Genomic DNA, 13,315 nt, shown 5'->3' with positions numbered 1-13,315 from the left:
ACAAATGACTGGAGAGTCAAGCTGAGCACGGCTCAATAGAAGACATGCACAGGAGGTAAAAGTGTGCTGGGGGTTGAGCAGAGGAGGGCTGTGCAGCCACATGAGCACAAACAGCAAGCATCCCCACCCCAACCCATCCCAAGCACAGTACAGACAGGGTGCCCAGTCCTGGGATCCAATGTGCCCAGTGCCTGGGGAAACAAAACTCTATTGCTGAGATCACAGACTAGGCTTCTACAGATGGAATTCACGGCACGTTCACACCATAGACTTCAGTCAGGCCAAATCCCAGGTGATCCTTGGCTTCCGTGAACACGGGCTGCTTGCTACTGGTTCAGCGAGCATGTGCGGGAGAGAGCTCTGTCTCAGCTAAATTATACACCGACACCCAACTCAGGCATCATCAGTGGGCCTAGTGTATATGTGGCTCCCCTCCTGAGACTGGATATTCTAAATGTGGCCACACCACTGGATTCTTGAGGTTTGAGTCTCAAGACCATAATCTGAGGACTCTCCTGACTTTCTCCACCTTAAGAAACTCTTTCCAGTTATGCTTCAGCCTCCCAAACCCCTCCTGATGGCACTTCTGTCATTTGGTCCATTCTCAGAACAAACACAGACGGAGCTGATCCGACCTGTACAAATGCACATTTTGACCCTGTCATTACATTCTGTAGTCATTTCTTCAGGAAATATCTTTGACTAACTAATACCTGTTTCCATTATGTACATTTTCCCTCTAAAACTAAAAAAAAGTGTCTGAGAGTAGAATAAAAATTAAATAACTATTATATTTCCATGAAATATATTGTATCCATTTAAAATTATATTTATATAGTTGTTTAATGTTTATTTATTTTGAAAGAGAGAGAAAGAGAGAGCAAGAGCGAGGGAGGGGCCGAGGGAGAGGAGAGAGAGAATCCCAAGCAGGCTCCGAACTGTCGGCACAGAATTCTATGTGCGGCTCAGTCTCCCAAACCCTGACATCATGACCTCAGCTGAAATCACAAGTTAGACACTTAATTGACTGAGCCGCCCAGAAGCCCCTGTAAGAGGCTCCTCTAAAGCAGGGCTGGCTCATTAGGCTACTGGCTAAAAACTACACAGAACAGGAGTCTGTGTTTCTGCTGTCCTGGGACTGACACACCGCTGATTGGCGCCTGAGGGACAAGAAGGCATCTGGGGCTGCTCGCCTGCTCTTGACTTTCCTTCTCCAGCGCCCAGGGCAGTGCCGGCACTTAGTAGATTTACAACTGTGGAAGGAAGGAATGAGAAGCAGGGAGAAAGAAAGACATCAGAGTAACCAAAATTTAAAGTGTTAATATTTTCCCTTATAAAGGAGTGGTTTGAATTTTAATATCCTAGAGATTTGAAAAATTGTTAGATGTGCTCTGAGAGGCTATATAGGTGGTTGGTTTGCAGGTTTGCGTGTGGGTCTAACCATGTCCTGCTCACCTGTGTGCTCCGTGGAAGGATGAGGAAGCACAAGCCTCTGTCAGACGACGGGGTTGAAGGTGTCACATGTGGTCACGCAGCAGAAGTGAACCAGTCGTGATGCTGAGGAAAAGCTACTTTGTCACCTTCTAAGTCATAGGGACACTGAGAATGAAGACATTGTATAATATATAATCTGTGCTAAGCAAATCTGGATGGAGGCATGAAATTGGAATCTGACACCTTCTGAAATAACCAGCACACAGGCTGGATTGTCTGGGCCAATCTGGCTAAGTCCTGTGTCCCCAGGTACTTATTGTTAGAATCCCTCTGAAGTGTTCTTACTTTAATGATCAGTTATAAACCCACCCTCTATAAAGTCAGTAGATTTGAAACACAATTTTTCTTTTTTTTTAATAAAAATTTTGAAAAGTATTAAAACATCGTAGTTGAGGATATTACCTAACCCGGATTTAAAAAAAAAGAAAAAACAAGCAAACCGTTTTAGTGAGGTATAATCTTGCACAGCACTAATATCATCCGTTCTAAATGTGTGATTGCATGGTTTTTAGTCAATTTATACTTTTTAAACCAACATTAGCACTACAATATAATTGTAGAGCAATTTTATTATCCAACAACTTTCTTTATTTACAGTTAATCCCTGCTGCTACTTCCAGTCCTAGATTAACCACTGATTGGCTTTCTGTTTTGTAAATTTGTCCTTTGCAGATAATTAATAGAAATTAAATGATACAATATGTAATTTTTTTACATCTGGCTTCTTCTACTTACCATCATGTTTTTGAGGGTCATTCATGTTGTGGTGTGCAGAAGTAGCTTGTCCCTTTGTATTGCTGAATACTATTTCACTATGACAGCGTTTGTTAATTCACCGACAGATAGATACTAGAATTCTTGCCAATGTTTTCTGTTATGATCATCCTGCTATGAACTTGGAAATGCATGTCTTTGGGGACATTTGTTTTTGTTTTTCTTAGATACCTGGGAGAGATTCCCTGGATCTTTTGGTGAGTTTCTGCTTAAGTAATTGCCAGTGTTCTCCAAAGTTCACTTCGGTATATATATATATATATATATATATATATATATATATATATATACACACACACACACACACACACACATATACATATACATACATATATATACATATGTATATGTATATATATACATATACATACATATATGTGTATATATGTACATATACATATATACATATATATACACATATACATATATATACATATATATACACATATATGTATGTATATGTATATAATATGGACTGTTACTCAGCCATAAGAAAGAAAGAGATTTTTCCATTTGCAACATGGATGGGCTGAGAGGCTTTAATGCTAAGTGAAATATGTCAGAGAAAGATAATTTACCATATGATTTCACTCATATGTGAATGTAAGAAAGAAAACAAAAGAGAAAAAAAGTCAGTGTGACGTAGTGCCCCCTTGTGGTTTTCATTTGCCCCTAAGGGCTGAATGTTGAAAATATTTTCATGTGCTCATTCGTTATCCATATACCTTCTTGGGAGAGATGTGTATTTTAACCCTTTCATTATTTGTTTAAGTTATGTGTTTTTCCATCCCCTTCTTATTGAGCTGTAGGAATTCTTTATACATTTGAGATTACAAGTCCTTTATCAGATAAAAATCCTTTCTATGATTCACAATATTTCTTTCCCAGGCTGTAATATTTTCATTCTGTTTAGGGAACCTTTTGAAACACATGTTTTTAATTTTGTTGAACTCCAGTTTATCACAATTTATTATTTTATGAATGATGTGTTTAGATATTCAGTGGTGCCCCAAACATCTGTTGATAAGACTACTCGTCTTGCGCTGAATCAACTCAGCACATTTATCAAAATCCAGTTGAGCATAAATACGGGTTTATTTCTGGACTCTCAGTTCTCTTCCGGTGACCCATATGCTTTCTCTGCACCAGGACCACACTGGCTTAATTATGTAACTGAATTCTTCTGTGAGCTCTGAAATCAGGTGTTGTAAGGCCCTGCCTGAAAGGCCCGCCCTGTTGTCCCCTGGACCCCAGTTGTGTCAGTATTAAACCTGTTCACACCCTCTGTGTATGCGGCTTCCTCAGTCTAAACATGCAAGTTAAATATGGGGTGCGCCCCCCCACCCCACCCCCACTGCTTCTGCAGGGTGACCTTAGCTGTCCTCCCACTGTATTCTTTTTCAAAATTATTTTGTCTATTCTAGGTCTTTTGCATTTTCATGTCAGTTTTAGGGAAAGCTTGTTAATTTGTGCCCACAAAGCCTGCTAAATCTATAATGAACTTGGTAAGAACTGCCATCACGGCAATATTGAATCTCCTAATCAATGAACATGGACATCTTTGCATTTATTTAGATATTTTTAATTTTTCTCTGCATTGTTTTGTAATTTCCAGCATAGAAGGAAGTCTGCACTTCTTTTGCTAAATTAATTCCTAAATGTTTTATTCTTTTTGTTTCAATTGTAAATGGGACTGTTTCCTTAATTTCATTTTCACGTCTTTTCATGCTAGTATATAGAAATACAACTGACATTTTGTACATTAAATGTGTATCTTGTGACAATGCGAACCTTGCTTTTCAGTTCTGGTTTTGGTTTTGTGTGCATGTAGATTCTATGGAATTGTCTACATATAGGATCATTTCATCTGTGGAGAAAGACATTTTTATATTTCCTTTTCAGTCTGCTGGGTTTCTTTTCTTTTTTTCTAGTTGCACCATCTAAAACTTTTAATACTAGAATGCCTGGGTGGTTGGTTCAGTCAGTTAAGCGTCCAACGTTAGCTCAGGTCATGATCTCACGGCTCCTGAGTTCGAGCCCTGTGTCGGGCTCTGTGCTGACAGCTCGGAGCCTGGAGCCTGCTTCGGATTCTGTGTCTCCCTCACTCTCTGCCCCTCCCCTACTTGTGCTCTGTCTCTCTCTCTCTCTTTCTCAAAAATAAATAAACATTAAAAAAATAATAATAAATAGAACTTTTAATACCATGTTGAATAGAAGTGTCGAGCACACATCCCTGCATTGTTCCTGGTCTTTAGGGAAAAGCATTCAGTCTTTCAACATTAAGTATGACATCAGCTATGGGTTTTCACAGATGCCTTTTATCAAAACGAAGAAGTTCCCTTGTACTGAGATTGTTTGATCTGCCAAGCTGAATATTCTCTTAAAGCCCTCTAGTGAATATTTCATTCTAGGTATAAAACTTCTCCATTATAGAGTTTTTTAAAATATCTATTCTTTTTTATAATTTGGGTATTCTTAATTAGAATATCTGTTTGTTGACTTTTGTTGTCATACTCTCCTTTCATCCTTTAAACATGGTTTTGTATACTTTTTGAACACATTTGTAATAATGGCTTTGAAGTCTTTGCTAAAGAAAATATCTGAACTCACTCAAGTCCAGTTTGTATTGAGTTGTGGGGGACTTTCCCCATATTAATTGTCACATTTTTCTGATTCTTTGACTGTCTTGTTATTTTTTATTGAAAAGGGTTCTGTTGAAAATACATTGCAGCAACTCTCCATTGCGATTATTCCCCCAAAAGTTTGCTTTCGTTGCTCTTTCTATGCTGAGAATGCTGCTTGGGCTAAATCTGATATCATATCTCCTGTGGTACGTGGTGGGTCATGACTCTCTTGTTTTCTTTCATAATTATTTATTTTTCAGCCTTGATTCCTCGGCATCACCCGTGTCCACTTAGAGGTAGCCGAGAACACTTAGGGATTGTGCTCAAGCAACTTGATCAAGACTTCAGTCCTCTGCCAAATGGTTATTTTGTATGAATTGGGTAGCACATTCGTATTTTAGGTGATTAGCGTATAGACTGTATGTGCTCAGGCATCAGTCTTCCCAGCTTATACTCTTGTGAAGCTTTTCATGGTGCCTCTGCATATGCCCATCACCTCAAGGTCGAACAGGAGTGTGTGGCCGGCTTGGGCTCTGCTGAGTCTCCGCTAAGCATGCACACAGCTTCAGCCAAGCACACGCTTGCTGCAGCCGTGACCTCAACCTCAGACCAGCACAGCCCCTGCCTTCCTGCCTGCGCACCCCTGAATCTTTCGGTTCACCCTCACATCACTTCCCACCCCAAATTATCTGAGCTGCCTTACGCTGTGGGATTTGCTGCCAGTCCTCATGGCCTGTCCTATCTTGGAAGAATTGTCATGCCCACGGAGCTGGGTATTGGGCGATGGGGGAAAAATAGGAGCCTATCTAGGCAAGAACACCAGTGTCGTTCCCTGACTTCTGCAACTTTTCAAGCATAAACACTTCTCAGATCGTTGCATGAATTTGGACCTTTCCCAACCATTGAAATGGTTTGCTTTGTTGATCCAGTCCACTTTTGTAGTTGGTTTCCAAAAAGATTTGTTGACCGTGGCCAGAAGGCCTTGCTTACATTCACTTGTAAAGTACATAAAGCATACACATTATGTTTTAATTAAAAGTTTGGCTTTATTTAGGATGCCCAAATATTCCAACACCTGTCAGCTCCTTGTGGCTCATATGCCATTAGCCTGACAGGTGGGGAGTAAGCCCAGAAACGGGAAGACATGCTATGACCATTTTCCTGAGACCATGTGGTAAAGCATTTACTCTGCCCTGTCTCCCTACAGCAGTTCAACAGGCTGGAGAGTGAAGCCTTCCAACAGCTATGCTTTTATCTATTTGTTTTACCACAACTTCACCTGAGCTGCATGACATTTGTGAGGTTGAGGTGTGGGACACAATCTTGCTTCAGATTCTTTGCCATGTATTCTCCTGTGCCAGATTTGATCTTGGCCATTATGTAGCTGACATTCTCTGAAGAGAAAAATGTCCTCTTCCAGGTATGTTATCTGCCAAGAGCAGGCTGTTTCCTTTGCCTGTGAGGAGGCTCTGTCCTCAAACTGTGTCGGTCTTCCCACAGATTTGCCTTTATTTCCCCTCCTGATTGAGAGGAATGCATGCTTTTTGTAAAAGTGTGCATAGAACGATCATTAGAGAACCTGTCTTGCAAAATGTGGGGCCACATCTGGGTTTACGGTTTAGTTCATATCCTCATTTTGTGTTTGTAAAGTCACATGATTGTGGCCGTACCACTGATATTTATGCCCTGTTTTCAAAATTATAACTTAAAAATTATACAGTCAGTCTGTTGTAGAAATTTTGGACTGTCCAGAAATGATTGAAGTCGCCTTGTTATTTTCTTCTCATCTTTCTGATTTGCACGTATTTAGGTTTTTATTTTTATAAACATGGTCGTCTGGGATATACAGATTTTTCATTATGTATTTGCTTTTGCTTGATAGAGTGAGCATTTTCCGTGCATATAAACTATATAAACTTAATTTGGGGGCACCTGGGTGGCTCAGTCTGTTAAGTCTCCAACTCTGGTTTCAGCTCAGGTCATGATATCAGGGTTTGTGAGATCGAGCCCCACATCAGGCTCTATACTAACAGTATGAGGTCTGTTTGGGATTCTTGCTTTCCTTCTTTCTCTGCCCCTCCCTTGCTCTTGCTCTGTCTTTCTCTATCAAAATAAACATAAAAAAACTATATAAATATAATTTTAAGTGGATACAATATGTTTCATGGAAATACAACAATTATTTACTTTTCTTCTGCCCTCAGACATTTGGATTTCTTTTAATTTTAGAGGTAAATTGTACATAATGGAAGACAAGTATTATTTGGTCAGAGATATTTCTGGAAGAAATGGCTACAGAGTGTAATGACAGGGTCAAATGTGCATTTGTGCGGGTCAGATCAGCTCCATCTGTGTTTGTTCTGAGAAGGGACCAAATGACAGAAGTGCCCCCAGGAGGGGTGGGAGACTGAGGCCCTAACCAGAAAGAGTTTCTCAGGATGGAGAAAGGGTTGAGGAGGTTCTGAAGATTCTGGCCTTGGGACCCAAATCTCAAGAACCCAGTGATGTGGTCACAATTAGAATATTTTCTTTCAGGAGTGAAGTCACAAATAGAGCAAGCACACAGATAATCCTGAGTGGGATGTCGGTGTATAATTTACCCTGAGAAAGAGCTCTTTCCCACACATGCTCACCTGAACCAGTGACATGTGGCCCATGTTCATGGAAGCCAAGTCTCATCCAGAAACTGGCCCTCAGGCACAGACCAAGAGGAGTGAAGTCTATGGTGTGAATGTGCTGTGAAATTCTGTGCTGTAATTTCATCTGTGAAAGCCTACTCCGTGATCTCAGCAATAGAGTTTTGTTTCTCCAGACACTGGAAAGATCGGATCCCAGGACTGGGCACCCTCTCTGTACTGTGCTTGGTTTGGGTCAGGGTGGGGACACTTGCTCTTTGTGCTCACATGACTGCACAGCACTCCTTTGCTGGATCTCTAGCACACTTTTATCTCCTGGGCATGTCTTCTATTGAGCCTTGTTCAGCTTGACTCTCCAGTCATCTGTCCCTTTAAAGGGACTTAGATAAGTCAGTATATGAGATTCAGTTACACAGTTGAACTCAGGGCCTCCATATGTCTGTGCTCTTGTGAGGAGAGAAGCCCCTCCCTGTCGCTCTGTCTATACTCTACCCATGCTAACAGCTTCATATGCACCCGTCTTATGTCACCCTGCCTACACTGACAAAATTAGATGGGAAGTATGAGCACTAGTAAATCACATGCCGTGGAAAAGTGTAGATCTTTGGTGGATGTCAGGATTGCCTTCTGCTACAAGCAATCTGCTTGCTTTTTCCTTCAGAACACTGTCATCAGAGAGAATGGAAGGTGCAGCGGCTCAACAGTCCTGGTCGTACGATTCCCAACTCATGAAACAGCTACTTGAAATGAACTTCATATAAAATAGGTGCACCCCTCACCCACAGCCTAAGAGTATGTTTGACAGCAATAATATGCATGTGCAGATGGACATTTTCTTTCATTAGCTGTGGCCCTTTGAAAGTGAGCAAAGTTGGCTGTGGTTTAACTGTCCTTATTTTATCATTCAACACGAAGCCAATGCTTGCACAGTCCCAACCAGTGGAGGCCAATTTGACTTCAAGCATTTTCCACGAATCAACCGCATTTGACAGAGCACATAGACAAGAAAAGCCTGAGAAAAGAAAACCCCACCTCTGCACCAGCGCCCTCCTGCCCCCCACTGTCCCCTGCACCACCGCCCTCCCCTTCTCTGCACCTGCCACTCGAGGGCTGCCTAGGTTAGGTTGGGGAAGGGAGGGGCTGAGGACTGGAAGCCACAGGGGACACTGGTTAGGAGTGCCCAGCACTGAAATCAGCCCACACGGCTTTCGGTCATTTGCTAGGTTCCTCTCTTTGCCTCTGTGCTTTCCACATCCAGAAACAGTTCCAGATCTCTAAGTAGAAGCCGGGGTATTTGTCCTAAAGAGATCTGATCAAATTCCTGAGAATCAAGGAGTAGATGGAAATTTAATTTCCTCCTTCTTGTATCTGGTGGGTCTTGTCTTCTTTCTACTTGAGAACCTCTACTTGGTCTCCAAAAGCACCTGTTGCACAGAAACTGAATCTGATTGTCAATAAACAAAAAATCCTTCCTAATTTTAATTGAGACATTGTTTTTGTTCTAATACATACAAGTTTTTACTTCAAGTGTATTCGTTAGCAAAAATAGAAAAATATACATTTTTTTTACCCACCTACCACACACTGAACATTTTGTTTCACATCCATGCTTGTAGAAATACACACATACATAAATGAGTGTCATACTTTGTGTGTGTGTGTGTGTGTGAGAGAGAGAGAGAGAGAGAGAGAGAGCATGTTCTCTGTTATTTCTAAGGCACAGCTGCCAACAGTAAATGCTGATACTGTTGAGGACTTGCCTGTACTTGGCATAATTAACTCATCGCACCCACACAACCCCAGGAGATGTGTCACTGTAAGTCCATTTAACAAATGGGAAAATTATGGTACAGGGAGTTCAAATCTCTACAGACCCAAGATTTAAACCAGGTACTTGAGGTTCAGAGTCCAAGCCCTTAACCCCTCCACCACCCTACCTTTCCGATGAGCACAGCTCTCATGGGGTTCTTATGACATCAGGAAAATGGTGCCCATGAGACACCAGTCCAGGTCTGACACACCCTCCAGTCACATGACATGTGATACTGTGGCCACCAGAATGTCTTAAACCAAGTGAGTCTGAATCTGCTAAGGAATAACCTGGCACCTTCGCTGGCTGTGGCTCCCCTGGGGCCAGTGCCCCCAAAGAAGGCATCACAAGGACTCTCTCAGGGAAAGAGTTAGAAATGTGGAATTGACCATGATTACATCAATGCTGAATGTGAAGGCTCAGTTGCCATGCTGTCCATGGCCTTGGACTCTCAGTAATATTTCACCAAATGAAAACACACAGAGGCAAATGCAGGCTTTTGATTGTTTTTATTGTGCCTATTATGAAAAACAGCACAAAGTTCAGGCAGCAAGGATGAAGGCTTCCATGTATGTAAAATAAAAGGCCTCCAGGCAGTTATCTGGATACAGAGCCCCAGGGGCCGCGATGGAAGCTGCACGCTCTGAGCTGTACTCAGAGGCAAGGGTGCTGGGTGGCTGACGAGCTGGTAGACGTGAAGGAGAGAGCGGTGCTGAAGCCCCTGTGGTGCCCCCAGCCCCACCCCTGACTCATGGCAGAGTCTGTTCTTGGTGCAGAGTGACATTTCCTGTTTGCCCAGGAGTTTGCAAACCCATTCTGCAATGATGACACATAGAAAAAGACAACGTGTGAACTGAAATGAACCACCCAGAAAGAAAGCCCCGCTAGACCCATAGCAGACACTTTTAGTGACAACAGTCAATGGAGAAACATGGACCCTGTGCCACCACGGGTCAGGAACTCTTCCCATTGTCACAGAGTGCCGCTCTCCCAAGCAGACAGATGGCGGTGATGACGGTGTAGACCAGGCTCTTGACGAGGAGGAGGAGGTAGGTGTAGTAGGCAGAGGTGTTCACGAGCTGCAGCTGCAGGGGGTCTAAAAGAAGCCATCGGTTAGTTTCACCTGTGTTTTTGAAAGGCGAGGACTTACATGAGAGAGGGGTTGACAGCATACATTTCAGATGACCTGGGTTGAAGTGACTGCCCGACACCACCACAACCTGACATTAAACATCTACACCCCCATCAGCACTACCACCGCCACCAGGACAATTCAGAATCCAGCTTGCAGGTCAACTCAATCACCAACCTCTGAGAAGTTGACTTAGAACATTCCCACATATTCAAAGGAACAGTCACATTTTTAATGAGTGAATCCAATGGAAAAGATCATTGGTGATAAAGAGCTCTTAGCACTTCCTCACCCCGACTATGTCTCGAAGTAAGAATAATTGCCAATGTCCATTGACCACAAACTCACTGCCACTTACTTGAGAGCTTCGCATGCAAAACTTTAATCTTATTTAATTGTCAATAACCTCTGAGATTATTATTTTCATTCCCATTTTAAAAAATAAATTGAGGATATAGAAGTAATTGCCTAGTGTTCTATCATTAGTACCAGGAGCCAAATATCAAATCCAGGAACATGATGTTCAAGCACATATCCTCAGCTACTGTGTAATTCTGCATCACTTCACGTAATACCTATCCAAGATATCAAATGATTAAGCACAGATATAAAGCTGAATTTTTATTTTGAAGGATCTCAGCCATTACATGTTGTGCATTCAGTGAGATTCCTAGCAATGGTACAAATCATGGAAATTTGGTGGTGTTCATGGCGGAAATTTGGTGGGTGAGAGGTTTGTGTTAAGAGGGCATTACATAAAATGGAAGTAAGGGATTAATTCAATTTCTCTGCCACTTTAGGAGATCAAACTCATTCCTTTTTCTCCCTGAGTATCTATCATTCTAGCTATTATGTTATAGGACTATAGTATTTCATATCCTTCGAAGTGTAACAGGAAATACATGATGTCAGAAATAATTAATGAAAATAATGATGGACCAGGCTGGCTACTCAATGAACCACAAGGCCAAGTCTTTCCCTTACATGCTTTATCTCCACAAAGTCAGAACCCCAAAATTATTAGCCCTTGGTGTGAAAGGGACCTCAAGGGGTGATGCGATCAAAACTCCTTGCCCTTGGTCAGGTAATATGTTACATAAGGTCCAGAGGCCCCTTGATATTGGACTTGGAGGGCAGATCAGCAAGACTATAGCCAACCCTCCATGTCACTTTCTTACTTTCCCACATATGTTGGAAGAAAGGGCTAGAAACCAGTACTTACAATGTGTCCGCTAAATGAGATACCCGATGCTAGACATTCCACATATGTGCTCCTATGGCTTTGCTAACTCAGGCGTTATTTGTGTAATTCCTGGCTGGCTCAGCAAATGTAAGTAATGTGCCCATATTCATGCAACTAATAACGAAACAATTGAGGTGAAAATCCAGTCTGTGGCATCTCCAAAGGGTGCAGCCTGTCTCAAGCCCTTGGCTTTGGACTTAGAGGGAGAATAAAAATTAAGTTAGTATATGAACTCTGGATTCAGTTGTTCCGGGTTGCAGCTCCAGATCTCATTGTGTGGCATGGTGCAAGAGCTTTCGTTAATTTTAGCTCATTGCCCTCATGCATAAAATGGGAATAAATCTTCCATGGTGAGTATTAAGAATTAAACAAAAGGCACTCACAGTACACACAACGCCTTCTGAACGGGAACCTCTCAGTGTCAGTTCATTCATTAACTATGAGCAAGAACAAAGGCTTAAAAAAAAAACTCCAGAAGCGACTCGATATCATGTTTTCCATAGTCAGTAGAAACAAAGGCCACAGAAGTGAATGAAGTCCATTGCTGAAAGACTTCAGAGGCCCTTGCTGCACCCCTACTTTATGGTCCTCTCATTCCCAAACCTGCATTTACTGTGAGAAGATGATCCCCGGGAAATGATGGATTGACTTAAATTATCACTCAGTCTATTTTGGAAGATCCAACCATTGTGAGGTTTCTATCTGAAGTCAGGGAAGTTTAAAAGTTAACCTGATCGTGAGAGAAAAAATGCTATCGCATAACATAAAGGCAAGCATATGGACAAACTTACCATTTTCGTCTTTCGAAGAAGCTTCTGTAGAGTTAACAGCAGTGAGATCTGCAAGAAATAATAGCAAATATTATTTGATTGTTCATATGCATTAATTGGCACGTGGCTGTGTTGTGGATGGATGGATAGGTACATACGTACATACATACATAGATGACAGATAGAATTTGTCATCAGAGAAGAAAGAGTTATTATAAATATGAGCCCACAATTACAGAAAGGGTTGGTCTGATTCTACGTAGTTCAGTAGATCAATTCATACATTGTATTTCTGCACATGGAGATGTTGAAGTTCTTGAATGATGAATGGTTTTTTCTCACAACTAGCAGGTAATGTTTGAGACTGTCTTGTTTTCCTTCTGTGCTCATAGCTCTTAGCACAGAGTTTGCTGTGATGCAGGTGCTCTATAAATACTTGTTGGATGGAGAAATAACCAGAAGCAGTGGCTGTCGTACAGTCCTCGGCACCCACTGCTGACCTGAAGGGTTGCTACCAAAATAAATGCGTCCGACCCTAGGATCCACAGCAGAATCTTACATGTTGGAAGGAGTCTGTTCTAGGTAAATTTTCCATCAAGCAAAGAAATCAGTCTTACCTTTCAAGTCACGCACGCCCCACGATGCCCAACTCCCGCATATCATTTTGTGGAGTGGTTGTGCTTGTGGACATGTCAATAATCCTGATGAAAACCAGTTCCTATTGAGTGATTATTACTGTGCCAGACACTTATGCCAAAGGTTCATGTGCATTATCTCATGTGATCCCCCAGTGCCAGTGATGTGAACTGAATTTGGAGGACTCCATATTACA

General features: G+C 41.8%; 1 protein-coding gene across 1 annotated transcript in view; it reads right to left on the bottom strand.

Moving 5' to 3' along the window:
* Positions 1-9,834: 9,834 nt before the first annotated feature.
* Positions 9,835-13,315, bottom strand: part of LOC122213148 — a 29,871-nt gene continuing 26,390 nt past the window's right edge. Inside the window, exons 7-8 of the mRNA XM_042927329.1 lie at positions 12,505-12,552; positions 9,835-10,434 (exon numbers count right to left, since the gene is read on the bottom strand). Of these exons, the coding sequence (XP_042783263.1) occupies positions 10,292-10,434; positions 12,505-12,552 (191 nt within the window). The 3' untranslated portion in view covers positions 9,835-10,291. The remainder of the gene's footprint in view (positions 10,435-12,504; positions 12,553-13,315) is intronic.

Source organism: Panthera leo, chromosome A2 (genome assembly GCF_018350215.1).
Source record: "Panthera leo isolate Ple1 chromosome A2, P.leo_Ple1_pat1.1, whole genome shotgun sequence".
Lineage (NCBI taxonomy): Eukaryota > Metazoa > Chordata > Mammalia > Carnivora > Felidae > Panthera > Panthera leo.
The sequence above is the reverse complement of the archived record's forward strand: the minus strand, read 5'-3'. Positions and strand labels throughout refer to the sequence as shown.